This window comes from Megascapheus bottae, chromosome 21 (genome assembly GCF_031878675.1).
Source record: "Megascapheus bottae isolate mThoBot1 chromosome 21, mThoBot2.hap1, whole genome shotgun sequence".
Lineage (NCBI taxonomy): Eukaryota > Metazoa > Chordata > Mammalia > Rodentia > Geomyidae > Megascapheus > Megascapheus bottae.
Window position 1 is genome coordinate 17,430,878 of NC_143529.1, and position 19,567 is coordinate 17,450,444.

A 19,567-nucleotide genomic window follows, 5' to 3' on the forward strand; every position below is an offset into this window, starting at 1 on the left:
AAATCAAATCCAAAAATTTACAGATAATTTAAGAGTGGATTAGCACCAGGAAGGAAATGAACGAGGAGCCCTAATATAGAAGAGAGAAGGGAATTTTGCCTTATCTGATGGGGAGGTAATGGTTAGCCTAGAAACATGAGGAAGTAGGGGTCATGAAGAGATGGAAGAAGGGTGCTTTAGAGAGTGGAAGAAACAAGATGCACAAGGAAACTTGGATGGACAGAAAACACCAGGCTCTAGATGAGGTTCGATGTCTAGTGGGTAGTGAGAAAACTGTAGAAATGAGGAAAGACAGTAAGCAGCAGCCTGCTGGGGTTTTACAACAAATGAAATACCTAAAAGTTGACTTCAGATCTACTTGGAAGTTCTACTGGAGAGTTGTGCTTCTCTTGGGTCACTGACAGTGTTTATGAGCTTCTATTTAACTACACTCAAGTGCCTGAGAATCCTTTTACCCCAAGAAGGCCTGTGATGTTGACAGTTGCCCTTCCTTTCCCCTCTCTTCATGGCAGAGTTATTTTGGGATCCTGGGCACTATCTTTTTGCATTTTCATCCAAGGCTGGTACACCACCACTTGGGTCACAGCTTCACTTCTGCCTTTTTGGTGACTTAATTGGAGATACGAGTCTCACAGATTTTACTGCCTGGCTGGGAAGGCTTTGAACTATAATCCTCAGATATCAGCCTACTTACTAGCTAGGATTATAGGCATGAACCATTGGCACTCAGCCTTGGTTTTCTTTTTTTTTTTGGCATAAACTGAGTTGTTGTTATTTGGGTTGTGATGTTAGAATTATGAAGTCTGTGCAAATGCAATGTAGTTCTCTGAAAACAGATCAGGGGTCTTTCTGCCCTGTTAAGTTTGCTCTGGAATTGTGAGCTGGTATTTTCCTGTGTCCTGGACATATGCTAATGTAAAAGCACATTTGGTCCATGTTATTTGGTGGCAGCACAAACAGGCAGAAAACTGAGAAGTTATCATTCAAAAGCGTGCCAAAAGGAGAAGGGATTAGTGAGCTTAGTAATACATCCCAACAACAAAACATATGAAATCAATTCAGTTTTTGCATAATAAATGTCTATGCTCCAACTTGGTGTCCAATAAAGGGAAAAAGCAGATCTTGAACACTTGTCTAAGTATTCTGAAGACACAGAAGCCAACCTGTATGTAGTACAACCTCACACAGGCATTTTCACATTCTTGTATTCATTGACACCTTGTTTTTTCCCCCTGAGTGATAATGGTTTTTTGTCTGGATTCAAAATCAAAATTGCAATTGAAATCTTACAACTCCAACTTCCCTTCATCTGTCTATTGTCCAGTTGAAGTAAATTGTCTTCAAAGTGAAGTACTTTGTGTGTGTGTGTGTGTGTGTGTGTCTACTACACTAAAGTTCTTTTCTGCTTTATCACTTATGTGATATTACTATTTGCCTCACCCAGATTGAGTGTGATCTAAAAGCACTCATGATGAGCAACTCTGTGACAAATCAGAATCTAATGTTTCCTGTCACTGTCATTGGGACCAAGTGCACTATTTACACTTCATCATCTCCTAAGCACAGCTTCCATGGCTTGTCTGTGGAGCTTGTATCAACATGGCCTGTATTCCCAAGCCCTGACAGATATTTGGGGGGGGGGTGTAGCACACAGAACCAAGAGAAATTCAGACTGGAACAAATCACTCACTCTTTTTGAAGTTAGGTTGGCTTAGAGCTATATACAGAAGCCACTTTTCCACTGGAGTTTTTACAGTTTCTATTGATGCTTCCGATATCCTCTGCTTAGAGCGAACATTTGCAGAATAGAAAATAGTGTTCTTTTGAGAGGTTGTAAATCTGAAGCAAGACTCTGAGCTATTTTTACATTTTGGCACTTTACCAACAACAAATGGCAAGAAAGAAGACAAAATAAGTTTTCAGAAGATTAAAGCATTCAGTGAGTGTTGTCTCTAACATCACAGAAAATAAATGCTGAAAAGCAGGGAGACAGGCCAGGCACAGGTGCTCATGACTGTAATTCTAGTTACTCAGGAGGCTGAGTTCTGAGGATCACAGCTCAAAACCAATTCAGGAAGGCAATGAACACCACACTCCCTTCCAAATAACAATAATAATAAAAGCCAGAAGTGGAGCTGTGTCTCAAGTGGTAGAAAGTTTGCCTTGAGTGAAATAGCTCAAGCACCCAGGTCCTAAGTTCAACCAAAAGAATAGAAAAGAGAGAACTAGAGACAGAAGGAAGGAAAGAGACAAGAAGGAAGGAAGGAAGGAAGGAAGGAAGGAAGGAAGGAAGGAAGGAAGGAAGGAAGGGAGGGAGGGAGGGAGGGAGGGAGGGAGGGAGGGAGGGAGGGAGGGAGGGAGGGAGGGAGGAAGGAAAAGTAATGAAAATAAAAGATAAGATTTTCACTTTCACCTATGATTGTCCATGAAATTAACTGAACATAACAAAAGTATTTCTGAAGAAAATATAAATGACAGGGCTATGTGACAAACTGAAACTAAATAATGTAGTAGGTGTTGTAGGCCAGATCTTGGCCAATTACTCCTCAGCTGAAAACTTGTGCTGAGTTAAACTAAGAATACCAAAAACTATTTTAGGCTCTACTAGCCTGTGATATAGTAAGTATCAAAGTTGAGAAAGTTCTGCGCACCTATCCAGTAGCAATTTTCTTGGGACAATCAGTAAATGATATGCTCAAAAGTTTAAACATAATCTTTCAAGAGTGTTATTTTAGCATCCTTGTGATTTTAGACTTATTTCCAGTTGTCAGAACTTGGCTGAAAATAAGTTACTTTCCTAAAAATACAATGCATTTGCAAATGACTTCTATAATTCTGCCCGCGTAAATTCTGATAGACATACAAGGGAAATTTTACAGATAGATACTAGAGTTTGATCTATATTGTTTGATAAGAGCCTTATTTTTTAAATTATTTCTAGATATATGTAAGTACTGATTAGAAAATTTGATACCCTACCATGTCAACCTGAGATGTAACATCTACACTTCACTTGAGCCAAATAGTGTTAATTCTCAGGGCCCCTGAATTTCATTGCAGCATACAAAAGTCCAAATCCAAATAAGGAGGCTGATTTACAGTTGTGAATTTAAGAAAATGTATTTAATTAATGCAAATTTTTGAACCAAGGCACAGTTAAAAGATAGGAATGGGAGCTGTTATGTTAGTATTTCAGTAAAAAGAAAAATATGCAATAAGAAAATGGAAACAAAAACAGCAGAGAGCCAGTGGCACAAATGAAGCTGTCCAGAATGAAATCTAGATGAACCTGAAGCCCACTTTAAACATTGCAAACTAATTGTATCTGTACTAAGCTTTCTTTCAGTATAAAACATAAGAAAACTAAGTTTATAATGGTAGGAATTCCCTCAAGAAAATGAACTTTCAGGCTTCAGTCTTTAGAACACTTGGGTGTGGAACAGTGTTTAAAATGATGCCCCTGGTATGTTATATTATCCTTACCATCCAATAAAAGAGCTGTCCTGACTGCTTCCTCCATATCAAGGCAGGAAAGAGAAATAATGTTTTATACTTTTATCTTTTGACAGAATTGAAATCATTTTCCTCACTAATATCATTAAGAAACATTGGATTAACCAAAATGCTAAGTACTTGGGCATCCTACTTAATTAAAGTTGCATTTCAAGCAGGGATAATTTTAATTGTTTTCTGTAGTCAGGCATAATGTGCTCATAATTTCTTTTTACATTTGTAAGTGTATTGTTATATGAATAAGAACTAACCTTCTTGAAGGAATGTCTCTCCGAAGGATCTATTTGTTTTGCAATGCCTTGTTTCTATCCCAGTGTTTCCTTGAGTTATTCTGACATGTTGGAGAAGAATTTACAGATAATTTGTATGATCACGGGGGTGTCACTTTTTTCCATTCACTTAGATCGATACCAAAATGGTGAAAGGAGAGTTTAAATTCAGTGGCTACTGAATGAAGCATGCAGGCATTCGCTGTCTCCCATCTGCCATCTTCAGAGTCTTGCTAATTCTCCATCCTGCTGCGTAGCTTCTCAGGCCTTTGTGTCCTCATGCAGGTGTTTGTCTCGTCAGTCTGATCTTGTGTCTGCCTCGTCCAGTTTTCCCTGCAGTTTCTTCCTGTGTGTCTGTTTGTAGATGAAGGGGCTGAGGATCAAGTGGGTCCTCTACCTGCCACCAGCGGGGAGAGGCGTAGGCTCCTAGCCCCCTCCATCTCCGTGTCTGTGCCTGATGATGCGCCTTACAATTCTGATGAGGAGTACTATGAGCACCCTTTGTTCAGCTCAGAATGGACTGCCTGTACTGTGCTCCCCAGTGCCACAGCGCAGAGTGCAGAGGCCCACTTAGGCCAAGAGAAAGGTGAACCGAACGAAGCATGGCGCCCTTTTGCTCCTCCTCCCCAGCCTGCAGCGTTGGCCACACCCATCCTGTTCAATGTGTCTTCATGTGGGGGTGGGCGGGGCTAGAGGCTGTTTTGTCCGCCTGTAGGTAAAGTCCCTTTGTAGACATATCCCAACCAGCTGCCTCCAAATATAAACAGAAATCTTACTTTCAAGCATGTAAGCACTTCCTCTCCTTGTATCCTGGCTTCCAAGAAAGCGCACTGAGAGGGCTCGGGAGCATGGCCTAGTGATAAAGTGATTGCCTAGCATGCACAAGGCCCTGGTTTTGATTCCTCGGTACCACATACACAGAAAAAAAGACAGAAATGGTGCTGTGGCTCAAGTGGTAGAGCACTAGCCTTGAAAAAGTCCAAGGAGAGTGTCCAGGCCCTGAGCTCAAGCCCCAGGACTGGCAAAAGGAAAGAAAAAGAAAATGCACTAAGAGATAGAGAGACAGAGACAGGAACAAACATTAAAATTCAATGAAAGTCTGACTCTGACTTCTATTTACAAAAGAAAGAAAGAAGAAAGAAAGAAAGAAAGAAAGAAAGAAAGAAAGAAAGAAAGAAAGAAAGAAAGAAAGAAATGTGACCACAGATCCTTACTGAGCTCTTGTTTCTCCATGGACACAAAAGAGATTTGCTTTTTATAGTGTTATGTTGATGTGCTCACTCCTCAAAAGAGAAAGACTGGATGAGATATTTAGAGCAGAAATAAATGTTAGGAATGAATTTCTGTATTTCACTTAATCATCTGTAGAAACAGTGGAGGCTTTGCCAGGTAAATGAAGCTTGCTTACAGACCTGGGCTAAAATGATTCAAAGTCTTTTTCCTTCCAGTCTCATGACCTTCAAGAACTAGTATGTAATTGGCTATGGTCAGGATAGAATGAGAGTGCCTCATTCTAACTAGTAGTTTTGTGAAGCAAAAAGAAGTCCAGCTAAAAATATTTTTGTTAGGTAAAGAGGTTATTTTCAAATGAACCAGATAACTCATTTAGTAGCAGAAGGGTTTATTTTCTTAGGAGACTGTATTTAATGTTAAGTGCAGATAGTTTTACAACAATAAGGGATAAGCTCATAGCTAATTATATTCCTGAGAAGATGCTTCCTCAGGATCCCGTTGAAAACAAAGAGTTCCCCTGGTGCAGGTGCACAGATAACAAAACATACCTTCACTGAATGCACCCGTGTTCTTTTCACACTGGGAACTTACAATAACCAAATATATGGAAATTTTTAATTAAGAAATATGTGTAGTGGTAGTACACATATCATAAACACTGAAAGTACACATGTTCTAAAAATGGGAAGTTAAAAGATGACATGAATTTGAAGTTATAAATGTACTCAATTAGACTTTATTCAATGAAGTGGCATGAGTGATGTTGGCCATATTAAAATTCTTTTAACTGCCATCAAGACCTATGCATTACACACATTCTCTTAATAATCCATTAAACTTGGAATATTTTCCTTTAAAAACATGCTACTTACAAAATTAAGTCATAAAAGTGGGAGTCCCTGAGTGCTAAATATGAAAAAACAAACATGAAATAATTATCTCCACTCTACTCTCTCCCTTTGAGATGTTAATATTTCTTATAAAAGAAAATTTCTTTTCTTTCCATCTGATAGGTTTCCCTTCAGGGCCAGTTAGATAAGGTATAATTGTTTCTCAGAAATTTCATAAAAATCTTCTTCCATCTGCAGAGCTATAGAATATTGTACGTATTTCTCCTTAATTTATTAAGGGATAAACTGGGATTCATTTGTGTTTACTGTCACTTAAAGTATAAAGGGAAAAAAATCAGTGGTTCAATAATGCTGCTTCTTTCCCATGTGATATTCATGGGGTGAGGCCATCTTGGCAGTTTGCCACTCAATTATCTTTTCTTGGAGATTTTTGTCTTCAATTAAACAACAAGGTTTTATTGCTAATACAAGTGTAAAAAGAACTTAAACATGAACTATATTGCTGATTAACTCTTCTTACAATAATTGTGCTCTGGAGTCAGACTTTTGCAAATAACAAGCGTGTAAATAATAAGTTTTACATTTTAGTTTCCTTTCTTGGGCATCATATAATTCCATGAAAATAACATAAATGGATGCAGGTAGTTCTTCTTTGGCAAGTACTAAATAAGTATGAGTAGTGCTAATGGACTTGTGGTTAAGCTGTTAAGGCATTTGGCTGGGAATTATTTTGTAGGAAGGCCTTTATTTACATCTAGAGTTCTTTCCAGCTTTTAAATGAAGGATTCAGGAATTCTTAGGTAGGGGCTTCCTGCATTGGAGAAAACAGCATGTCTAACAAATTTAAAGGCTTTCACTTCAGTGCATTAATTCATGTTCCTTATCCCAACCATTATCCATCCAACTCTATCTCCTGTTTCTAGAAAACTCTTTACATGCTTATAGCTTACTGCCATTTCCACTAAGGGTAATCAGTAAAACCCTTTCAGCTCTCAGATTTTAAACTAAATAGCATTTGGCATGAGACTTTATAAAGGTCACTATTTGTGTATTATACATCATAAATTTTCAAGCTATAGTACATAATGTACATTGCATTCCACTATCAATTTACTCATCTAGTGTTAACACAAAACATACCTAAGGTCCTGATGGGCTCATTCCAGTGGAGCTGAAAGTGTTCCTTGAAGACTATTTCTGTCCTTGTGTGTGTTGTTCTGTGGTCATGATGTCAACATCTTTTTCATCCCTAAGAAGAAGAAACGCTAGAGGGTGCGATGGCTGAGGAAAAGATACCTGCTGCTATTCCTGGGGAAAAGTGTGGGGCCACTAAGTCCTCAGATCCATCCCAGGCCCTCAGTGGGGGCCAAGCGGAGTCTAGTACAGTGGCCCAAATAGTTCCGGAAGAGAGTGCCTGGACAGGGGACCTCGATGAGAAAGGTGTAAAAGAGGTCAAAGAGGTGTCTCCAGAAGTAAAACCCCCTTCCTCTGCCAAGGAAGGTGTGTCTTTCTCAGGATTTGCATGTATTGTTGCAAGCTATCACTCCAGTGGCTTACCAACCTGGTGCCTTTCCAATGCTGCTTCATCGCTGGGTCCTCTCATGATCACAAGACCACCATTTTACAATTCATAAGCAGAGTGTGGCTTGCGCAGATGCTGTGTGGCAGTTTGGTTGTCCCCTCCTGCAGCTGATCCCTGGTTGTCCTTTGCCATGATACAATACGCTTTTTGCAGTAGGCTGATGTTGCTGTGTGAGCTTTTGGTTTCCCCTCCCTCCTCATCTCAAATGTTTGCCAGTCACATTGCTAATACATTGTATATTTTTGTTTTTATTTTGGGGACAGCAATTTCATATGCTTTTCTTTCAAATCCTAGAGTTGGAGTTTGGCACATAGAAGCTTAAATGATAGAAATGCTTTTGTTTGCAACTGCGACATGCTGTGTTTGCTTATTTTTATTTTTATATTTTTGCTTCAGCAAATCCTGGTTTCATTCCCTTCAGAAATCTTGTTGATGCTTCTCATGTCATTTTCTCTCCATGGCAGCTAATCCCCATGGTCACCCCTGTACCTCTTGAGTTTTTCACTCATCTAACCTTAATTACAAATTCATTAAGACTCTCTTTTCTACTGTTGCAACAGGACACATAAGAGCATAAGGCGACAATGATCCATACACTTGCTCTTTTGGGAGATGATCGTATTTTATTATTTTTTATTATTTTTTTTCCTCAAATCCTTTCCAGATAATTACATTTAGCTCTTAAAATACAAGTAGGACTCTGCAGCCTTTTGGATTGACATACAGATAAAAATTCTCTCTTGAGAATCATCTGTAAAGCCAATATTGATCAATGCTTCAATCACTGATTATGTCCTAGGGATACATAACCAGGCCAGGACCATAAGAAGAAAAGTACTTTAATGGTAAATTCTTTTAAAGATTTTTGTTAGCCCTATAACTTACAGCTACACCTTGCAAAATCAGTAATGATTATCAGATATTAAGAGTTTTGAAGAGGTAAAAGGTGGTCAGTGATATGTTAGGTCATATCATAGAAATTAATAGTGCTTACTTATATTCCTAGAATTAAATCTCAGATGACTTAAAAAAAATTCATATCAATATTACTTTTCAATTCTTCTAGAATTGATATGGATATTTGTTAAGCAACTTATCAAAATGTATTAATATTTTATCATTATGAATTACCTGACCTTCTGCCCATGGTCCACCAATTTATTTTCAATGAGAAAACCTTTAAACAAATTCAGGAGCTGCCAATCCTTTTGTACTGTAACATCAGCTATCATTCAGTATGTATTAATTTATCATTTTCTATGGAAAGCACATACATTTGCTTTTTTACTCTAATGCACATCACATAAGGTTTAGGGGAAACTTAACAAAGAAAGCCAAAAGAAGGATAAATAAGTGGCCCAAAGAAAATTTTTCTGAAAGTAATTTCTAACATTCCATTAATTTCTAACATTCCATTCTAGTAATAGCATACATATACATCAGTACTATCATTTGCATATTGGTTTCTAAATGGCAAGCATGTTTGCATGGTCCATGCTTTTTCCTTTAAACTTCCTCTCTTCATTTACCATCTCTAAGTATGATTTTTAAGCTTACTGCCTGAAAGCCCTTTCTTACTATTTGTTTAAAAATCAACCCGATTACTTCAGATTTACTTACAGCCTCGAAGATGGAGTTTCATGACCAGCGGGAATCAACGACTCCCTCATCGGCAGAGCCCTTAGATACGAAGGAAAAAGAATCCGAGATCATATATAAGCCTGGTGAAGACCTTAAACATGCTGCCTTAGTTCCTCAGCCAGAGACAACTGAAACCTCCCCTGATGAAAAGGAAATCCAAGGTACAGAAGGAGAAAGAGCTCCTCTGGCTCTGTTTGGGCATGCTCTTGATGACCGCCTGGAAGACATGAAACAGAAGACAGAAACAAGTGTAGTAATACCTGGCATTGGCTTCTCTGCAGAGCCTCCAGCTCCCAAAGAGCAGAAAGACTGGTTCATTGAAATTCCAGTTGAAACAAAGAAAGATGAGTGGGGTTTAGCCGCTCCAGTTTCTCCTGGTCCCCTGACACCCATGAGAGAGAAAGACGTACTCGAGGATATCCCAAGATGGGAAGGGAAGCAGTTTGATTCTCCCATGCCCAGTCCTTTTCAAGGTGGCTTCACTCTCCCTTTAGATGTCATGAAGAATGAAATTGCAACAGGATCTTCACCCTTTGCCCCTGTCCTCTTACAACCAGAAGACAAAAAGTCTCAGCAGGAAACCATTGACCCAGCTACTGCCAAAGATAGTGCTAAAGTAGAGGAGCAGCAGAAGGATAAGACTGAGAAAGTAACAGAAATTCCAGCCACAGAAGCGATTATCTTACCCAAGGATGCTTATGGTCTAGTTATGGAAGGATATGTTGTGGAGAAAAGTTTAGGAGAAGAAAAGGAAGGCAAAGATCAAGAGAAAAAAGAAACTTCCATCCCCAGTGGAGAGGAACCACAGCCCAAACCTGAAGAACAAGTAATCTTTTCTGATAAAGAAGTTACACAAAAAGAGAAGGAGCCCCCAAAGCAGAGAGATGAAGAAACAGGTGTCACTCAGAGCTCCATAGAGCTTTCCTTCTCAACAGAAGGACAGGCAAGCCAAGCACAGGACACAGACATATTTAAACAGGACTCCTTCACTGCAGGTTTGGAGTCACCATTTACAGATTCAGTCATGGCCTCTAAGACCTTGGAAAAAGACACAACTGAGCCGGCTACTTTAAGTGAAAAGAGTGCAGCCCAGGAATTTTCTGAGGAGAAAGTTTCTGTCAGAGATAAAGTGGAAGAGGTTGGGGCTGCAACATCAGCTGAGGTTGGCATGCCATTTTATGAAGATAAGTCAGGAATGTCGAAGTACTTTGAAACATCTGCCTTGAAAGAAGAAGCCACAAAGAGCATTCAGCTAGGGAGTGATTACTATGAACTAAGCGATACAAGAGAAAGTGCCCAAGAGTCCACTGCTAGCGTATCTCCCATGAATCAAGAGGGCAAAGAATCCCAGTCCAGCACTCCAGCCCACGAAGCAGGGTACAGCACTCTTGCACAGAGTTATCCCTCTGAGTTACCTGAAGAACCCAGTTCTCCTCAAGAGAGAATGTTCACCATCGATCCGAAAGTATATGGGGAGAAAAGGGATCTCCACAGCAAGAATAAGGATGACCTGACACTCAGCAGAAGCTTAGGACTTGGTGGTAGGTCTGCCATAGAACAAAGAAGCATGTCAATCAATTTGCCCATGTCTTGCCTGGATTCCATCGCCCTTGGATTTAATTTTGGCAGGGGCCATGATCTTTCTCCTTTAGCTTCTGATATTCTAACCAACACTAGTGGAAGTATGGACGAAGGAGATGACTACCTCCCTGCTACTACACCTGCAGTGGAGAAAGCGCCTTGCTTCCCAATAGAAAGCAAAGAGGAGGAGGAGGAGGAAAAGATCGAGGAGGAGAAAGCTTCTACTGATCAGAGAAATACTCAAGCTGAGACACCCAGTGAGTCACCGTTTGTAGCCAAAGATTACTACAAAAATGGAACTGTCATGGCCCCTGACCTACCTGAAATGCTCGATCTGGCAGGCACACGATCCAGGTTGGCTTCTGTGAGTGCAGATGCTGAGGTTGCCAGGAGGAAATCAGTCGCATCAGAGACTTTAGTTGAGGAAAGCAGTCCTGGCTTACCACCTGTAATGGATGAAAACCATGTCATTGTGAAAACAGACAGTCAGCCGGAAGACCTGGGATACTGTGTGTTCAACAAATACACTGTCCCTCTGCCATCACCTGTTCAAGACAGTGACAATTTATCAGGAGAGAGTGGTTCCTTTTATGAAGGGACTGATGATAAAGTTCGAAGAGATTTGGCCACAGACCTTTCCTTGATTGAAGTAAAGCTGGCAGCTGCTGGAAGAGTCAAAGATGAGTTGAGTGCTGAGAAAGAAGCAGCTCCATCTACCTCTGCTGATATGTCAGGACTGGGTAAGGAGTTTGACCAGGACAGAAAAACTAATGACAAGCTGGATACTGTCATTGAAAAGAGTGAAGAACACATCAAGGAAACAGAAGAGGGTGGTGACAAGGCAGAGATACTTGGATTGGGAATGGCCTATGAGCAAGTTCCCATCCCCAAAGAACCACCGGTGGCAACACATGCATCACCTGAGAAAGCAGGAAAAGATCTCGGCTCTGTGCCAGAGGTAGCTGAGGTAGAGCCAGCCAGAAAGGCTGACCAGGAATTGGCTTTGGCTGCAAAGCAAGCTGACCAGGATCAGTTAGACGTTAAAATCAGTGATTTTGGACAGATGGCTGCAGGGCTGAGTGCAGAGGCTGGGAAGGCCACAGAGCTTCAACTGGAAGCTGGGCAGGAGCTGACCCCCTCTGCCAAAGCACCCCAGGCAGTAGATGCATTCATGGGCTTGGAGGCCGGCCACGTGAAAGAAGGTGCCAAGGTTAGTGAGAGTGAAGTCAAGGAGAAGGTAGCCAAGCCTGATCTGGTGCATCAGGAGGCTGTGGACAAAGAGGAATCTTACGAATCCAGCGGCGAACACGAGAGCCTCACCATGGAGTCTTTGAAACCTGACGAGGGCAAGAAGGAAACATCCCCGGAATCATCTCTAATTCAGGATGAAGTTGCAGTGAAGCTGTCGGTGGAAATCCCTTGCCCGCCAGCCGTTTCAGAGGCGGACTTAGCGGCGGATGACACAGCCGAGGTCCAGATGGAGCCCATGGCGTTGCCAAAGGAAGAGAGCCAGGAGACCCCCGATATATCCGTCACCCCCTCCGATGTGACGCAGACCCCAGTGGAAGCCGAAGCCAGCGAGGAGGCCGAGGTCGAGGCCCGGGGAGAGTACGAGAAACTCCTCTTCCGCTCCGACACCCTGCAGCTGGCGGACCTGGGCCTCCCGGGCCTCCCGGGCCGCCACGAGGAGACGGTGGAGGCCTGTCCAGGCGAGCACCGAGGGGGCATCGAGTCTGTGGTGACCATCGAGGACGACTTCATCACGGTCGTGCAGACCACCACGGAGGAGGGCGAGTCGGGCTCGCACAGTGTGCGCTTCGCAGCGCTCGAGCAGCCCGAGCTGGAGAGGAGGCCGTCTCCGCAGGAAGACCAGGACTTCCCCGGGGACATGGCAGCCGAAGCCCAGGCAGAACCCAGAGACGGCTCCCCGGAGGCCCCGGCTTCCCCAGAGACAGGAGACATCGTCGTCGCCTACTCCGAGTACAAGACGGAGACCTACGACGATTACAAAGACGAGACCACCATCGACGACTCCATCCTGGATGCTGACAGCCTCTGGGTGGACACGCAAGGTGTGCGCTCCCCCCCTTTCCTTTTAATCAAGCCCAATAACCTAATGGGATTTGTTTTTCAACTACACACATTCCCTTTCCCTCCTTTTGTTGTCGTTTTTCTTTTTCTTTTTTGAGTTGGGTTGACTATAAGAAGGATTCTGGCCATGTGTGACTAATGTTCTTGCTGTTCTTGTTGTCATGATTTGCTTTGATCCGCAGATGATGACAGAAGCATCATGACAGAGCAGTTAGACACTATTCCTAAAGAGGAGAAAGCTGACAAGGAAGTTCGGAGACCATCTCTCGAGAAACATAGAAAAGAAAAGCCTTTTAAAACCGGGAGAGGCAGAATTTCCACTCCTGAAAGAAAAATAGCTAAAAAGGAGCCTAGCACAGTCTCCAGGGATGAAGTGAGAAGGAAAAAAGGTTCATGTAACAATCGCTTCTTTTAAAAATGTGTCGGGTCTTTTTTTGAACTAATTTATAATTACTCTTTTGTAAGAAAAAAATTTACCTAATTTTGGTAACTGCTTATTTGATGAAATTTTTGTTCTGGATTATTCCAAATGTTTCCTCTTTTTTTTCCCTGATGGTATGCTTTCTGTGTTTTCTTATTCATAGCAGTTTATAAGAAGGCTGAACTTGCTAAAAAAACAGAAGTTCAGGCCCACTCTCCCTCCAGGAAATTCATTTTAAAACCTGCTATCAAATATACTAGACCAACTCATCTCTCCTGTGTTAAGCGGAAAACCACAGGTGATTTGCTCAAATTCTGCAATGTGGCTGGCAAACATAGATGTGCTGTTGTTGTTGTTTTTAATCTCATTATTGTAGCTGCTTCTTCATTTTGTTTTTCCTCCAAGAATCGTATCAGTCATGAACAGTTTTGCAATTGTCTTGTATCATTATTCTTTTCTTTTTCTCCCCTCCCTGCAGAAGAGATCATGACCATCTGTTTCTTTTTCATGCTCAGACATAACAGTGCGTGATTGTATCTTGGCATTGTCCTCTAATGTCACATTCTGGGGATTCCTATTTTCATTCTGTGTGTTTGGTTAGACGATGGCGATGAATTTAACCGTGGTATGCATTCTCATTATTTTGCTTCTTTATCTCCCTCATGCTTAAAAAAAAAAGAAAAACATGTATATAATTTGTCCTATTTTCTACATTGTTACTGCCAAATCTGTTACTGATGTTACAAGTTACTGAAAACCACCAGGAATGCATTGAAAATGAAAAGCAAGCTGGGATACAATTGTGGTTTTGCCATAAAATGATTTTGTTGTAGATGAGAAAAACAAAAAAGGAAGTGAAATTGCCTGGCAATCGCATCAGATTTTTTTTTATCCAAAATTAGCAAACCTGTCGATCTCTCTACATCTCAGTTCATATTTTATCAGTTTTTTTTAAATCTGTGGATCGAAACTGTATAGTTTTCCAATATTACTTTATAAAACTGCTGTTGCTTTCAGTGGGAGGTGAGTTAGAAATAAACAGATTTTTTTGTAATCCCAGTCCGCTCTGAAGGTGAAAGTAGGAGGAGTTGAAGGCCAGCCTGAACTACAAAGCAAGACTCTGCCTCAAAAAAAAAAAAATGAAAAAAGAAATAAGAAGGTGTATTTCCATTGTACTATCTACTTATTTTTTGTTCTCTCCATGTGTACTGTTTACTAAGCTTAAAAATCTTTTTTTTGCTAGTCCTGGATTTTGAATTTAGGACTTGGGTTCTGTCCTTGGCCTTTCTCAAGGCTAGCACTCTACCACTTGAGCCATAGCACTATTTCCAGCTTTTTCTGTGTATGTAGTACCAAGGAATCGAACCCAGGTCTTTGTGCGTGCTAGGCAACACTCTACCTCTAGGCCAACTCCTGGCCCTAAGCTTAAAAATCTTACAGAGCATTAGAAATTGCAATTAAAACCTACTGATGATGCAATTTTTTCCTCAATTTCAGTAGAGTATTTATTTTATATATATATATATATATAGTTATGTTAGCATAATCTTCATTTAGAATATATTTTACTTAGCATTTCATTGATATGATTGTAGTCTACAAAATAGCCATGCTGCTATATCAGGAAGGAATATTTTTCCTTTACATTGTACATTATAAATGCCTTTTTAAAAAAATAAACCCTTGGATAGTTCTAAATATTGTATAGCATGAGTCTTCGTAAGAAAAAGAAAATTAGAGTAACTGATAGTTTTATGATCACTATGTTTTGTCTCAAAAAAAAATACTTGACATACGAGGAGGGGTGGGCAGGACTGAGCAGAGACTGAGCAGGGTCTTGCTACATAGCTTAGTCTGGGCCTGAACTCACCATCCTCCTACTTCAGCCTTCTAAGAATATTGGGATTACAGACACATACTATCACACATAGCCAGTATTTTCATTACTTGGTATTCGTGGTCTTCATAATCACATCACCACATGTTTTCCTTTAGGAACAATTATCAACAGCAGGATGGAGCAAGGAGGGTGTATATACCAAAAAAAAAAAAAAAAAGAGAGATTCAGTATGAAAGGAATGCCTCTAAAGAAGGAGCTAGGAATTAACACAACAAATGCTAGTTAGACAAGTACTTGGGCATATAGAACCTGTTTGGGCATTAAGAAATTCCATATTCTGCCAGAAAAGATGGAAGATGTCATCAGGATGAAATTCTTAGTCACGTGTATGTCATTGGTTTACACACCTTAGCAACCTGAAGTCAGTTGCTTTTGTTAATATGTTTAAAGGAAATTTAGGATCTTTGGACTAACTAGAACTTTCCCTTATTGCTGCCATGTTAAAAGACTCACAGAAAAAAATAGCAAATGGGGTACAACTGGTTTAAAGCAAACTGCGTGCCTATGCTACAGGAATTTGAGGTAGGTTTGGAAGCAGTCAGAGGTCATTTGTTTCCTGATGTCTTTAAAATTTTGGTTTTAGAATCTGTAAGCAGTGTTACTGACAAAACATTATAGAACAAAAAACGTATTATAGACAGGATTTTGATGTGAGAGCTGCATAGGGAAATAAGAAACCTTTATGGAACTAATTTGGAGAGTTATGAGGATATGTATTTTTTTATCTCCCTTGAAACTTTCACTCTTAACACAAAAAATAATTTTTAAGGAGAAAATTAAAAGCCCAACCTTGAGTATCTTATTTTCTGAGAATAACTTTCAAATACTATGGTTTTCTACAAGACAAAGAATTGCCTTAAATTGTGAGGTACTTAAGTCAGGTAAGTCATTGACACAGAATATGCTGGAGATGTTGAATTCAACGCCAAAACCAGGGGTGGAAAAAGATGGCCTAAGAGAAACAACAGTAACAGATGTGGCAATGATTTCATACAAGAAGTGCATGAATAGAACATATTCTGTATTTACTGAACTTATGATTCCTGTCATGTTTTCTGTCCTGGACAAGCTATTTCTTTCCTTTCTTGTACATTTTCATAGCAAATGTCATTTATACTGTGAAAGAGGTACAGAGGCAGAGGAACAGTTGACTGATCATGACAGTTTGGGATATAAAATACAGAGACGTCTGTAGGGATGCCAGTGGCTTTCCAGAGCAAGATTTTAAATTCTAAGTACACCGTGCCAATCCTAGAAATCAGTCAGCTTCTGCTTGTATAAATTCTACAGCATCAACATTGCTATTCTGTGACTTCTGTTCTAAAGACTCTACCTGCAGCTAGTAGAGATCCCCAGGTATGTTGTTATCCCACAGAAAACAATTTGGTGTGTGCATACATGCTTTGGTAGACACTAGGATGTACTAGCTGGCACACAAAGAGTTGGAGCCTTTGTTGTTATTATTATGGTTTCTCCAGTTACTGTATTTGGAACTCAAAAGCAACAACATTTTGCTTTTCACTAGTCTATTCAAATAGTGGTATCCAAAACAAAAGGTACTAACATGCATGTGTGTGTTTTAGCACCACTCAGTTACTAAGTTTGGGGACTTTTGTGTGTTTTCTTTTCAACAGCACCAGGTGGTGAATCAACTCAGACTCCCAGTGCATTTAAACAGGCAAAGGACACAGTCTCTGTGAGTAATTCAGTTTTTCCTTGCTCTTCATTTCAAGTTCCTTTCCATGCTAGTTGTATTAACTTGAGATTTTCTTTTGACATTCGATATATGCTGTTAAATGTCATTTTGAACTGTTCACTCACTCAGGCAGTATTAACATCTGGAATGATGGGTGATAGATAACTGGTGAGAGCTAAGCCATAATGCCTCCTTATTTGGTAAGACAGAAAGAGATAAAGCAGTCCAGTGATACAGCAAAAACAAGGAAGATCAATTTCCTTTACTTTTCATAGGATCCAAGTTAACTATTTTAATCAGTGCAAATATAATTTATAGTTTCATTGTTTTTATTAAAAGTAAGACTAAATTAAATAATGATATGAACAAAAGGATGCAAGCCATTATAATTCCTGTATCTAGAGATAAGTAACTACCATACTTAATGTGAACTCTTTCTTACACATTTAGAGGTTTAATAAAAGGTATGAAAATGCTGTGCCTTGTTTTAGACAGTAAAAATTCATCAATGCATTCTTATAATCATTTTGTTGACAATATATAACACATTCAACATATTCACAATGATGTAACTAATGAATTTTATGTTGTTTGACATTCAGAATACTTTGTTGCTAGTTTTACAACATTGCCACTGAGAGATATCTCTTGCTGAGTTCATGAGTGCATTTTCTTAGGGTTGTTTTCTACTAATTAAACTATTATTTTAAGAAGTTTGTATATAGTTTAAAGTTTTTTCTACATGCTACCAAAGTTACATAGCTCTTTATCTGCCAAATTATGGACATAGTATCCCTTTTGTGGAGTTTTATTAAATATGTCTTTCTTGTGTTTATAATTTTTCTACTTTTCCTTTTTTAATTTTGCTGTTCAAATTATTCATATTATTCATTTGTTATCCATATTTATTATTTGTTTATACATAGTATTTATTTTCATTTATATACTGATGGTACTGGAGTTTGAATTCAGGGCCTATACTTTCTAAGAAAGAATTTTACCACTTACATTCGGCTCCCAACTATGAAGCATATATTTTTTTTTATCATTGGAATGAAGAAATTTAAAAACTTCTAATGAAAACCTAAAATTATAGCAAATAATTTGGGTAATTCTAGTTTGTAACTTATAATATTTTGTGTGCCCACATTCATGTGATTTTTTAAGCCATACTTTGTTTAGATTTCTAAACACTGGTCACAATTTATACCTCTATTTTTACTTGTTGTAAAATTAAAAGCAGTATCATTTTAAATAATATCCAAACTGATATCTAAAACTGAGGGCTTTCATCTTGATTTGGGGAGATTTTATAAGAATGTTTGCATAAAATTTAAAAATCTGTTTATGGTTTTGGTAAATATTAGGCTTTCTCTCAATCAGAATGTGATTTCAATATTTATATCTCTTTGTAATATTCTTCTTTCTTATGGAGAACTAGTAAGCTGTTATTCCTAAATCTTTAATATTTATTTCATATATGATCTTTTGCTCCCTATGTCTTAATTTTATAAAATAAGAATAATAAAAATTCCTATATCATTTAATTGTGAAAATTAAATTTTATAAACCAGCACACTGTTAAATGCCTAGGAAATAGCAATCAATTCAATAATAATTGTCAGTCATTATTTTTGTTATTTGAAATGCAGATACTTTCAAAAGCAGATATGGAAAATGAGTCCTCTGTTTAGAGAAATTATTCTTCTTTAAGAAAATATATTTAAATGAACATTGTGTAGAAAAACCTTCAGGAAGTTTTCAGGTTTCGTGGTCTTCAATTAAACTCAATAAAATTAACATCTAATATTACATTTGCAACACAGAGTATATATTATTTGCCATAAAGCTAATCTTTTCTTGTGAATATCCATCTTATCTTTCTGAAGAAGTTTGGCCATCGCCCTTATTTCTTCTTACATCCCATCTTCTTTTCCTTCCAAATATTCCATTTCTCTTAAAATTCCTAAAGCCTCAGGTCAATCATGCATGGTTTCTCTCTGAGAGTCAGCACAGTTCTCTAATACTTTTTAATGCTCTTTTGTTTTTTTCTTTTTCCAGTGCTAGAACCAAAAACATGCTAACATACATTATCTTGCATTGAGCTCATTTGCTCATTATAATGAACCAGAACTACTTATAATCCTTTATCTCACTTAGGTTTCTCATGGAGGTGGTGGTTTGCCTTGCTTTAGTAGTTGTCTTTCTTGATCAAAAGCAATCCAATTAATTCATTTCCCAGATTACATTTTTAAAAGTCACTCTTTTGTGAGTAGGATCAATCATAAAAGAATGACTTGTCCTGACCCAATTACACTTCCCACTCAAGTTACTGGATCTGAAAAGGAAGGAAGGAGTTGTGCAATCTGTGCATGCTTATGTCTCTGTTGAAGTGGCGACTGTGGAGGTTAAAATTTGAGATGAAAAATCTCAGTTTCATCTGCTATATTTGTAACAGCTAACTCCAATTAAGTATTTGAAGATAATAATCTCCTTGGATTTGTCAATCTTTTCTGTATTTTTAACCCACTACCCCAGGAGACATGTGGCATGCCAGTATGACTTTCTTCAAAAGTCTAACCCAGTTACATTTGCAAACACCTCCTCAGGGGTTATCCACACCTGTAAATTAAGACTTGTGATTTTTATAGGTAAGCTCTTCACAGTGCTGACTTTCCTTTTGAGGATTTATAACCCATTTTACAGACTGTCATTTGCGCATAAAATTAGTTCTGTATGTTGACTTGGTTCCTATTTATGTTTTGTTCAAAAAATGAACTCATTAGTCT

The 19,567-nt window shown here is 39.0% G+C and overlaps 1 protein-coding gene across 22 annotated transcripts in view; it reads left to right on the forward strand.

Annotated features, from left to right (window-relative positions):
- Map2 (microtubule associated protein 2) overlaps nucleotides 1-19,567 on the forward strand; it is a 254,807-nt gene that overhangs the window by 208,745 nt on the left and 26,495 nt on the right. For 10 of the 22 annotated variants that reach the window (XM_090354720.1, XM_090354706.1, XM_090354711.1 and 7 more), the window contains 4 exons: nucleotides 9,059-12,742; nucleotides 12,944-13,150; nucleotides 13,346-13,480; nucleotides 16,717-16,778. In XM_090354720.1, coding sequence (XP_090210846.1) covers nucleotides 9,059-12,742; nucleotides 12,944-13,150; nucleotides 13,346-13,480; nucleotides 16,717-16,778 — 4,088 coding nt within the window. Of the gene's footprint in view, nucleotides 1-7,120; nucleotides 7,367-9,058; nucleotides 12,743-12,943; nucleotides 13,151-13,345; nucleotides 13,481-16,716; nucleotides 16,779-19,567 lie in introns of all 22 variants that reach the window. The other 12 variants (XM_090354725.1, XM_090354724.1, XM_090354727.1 and 9 more) reach the window with 5 other exon arrangements.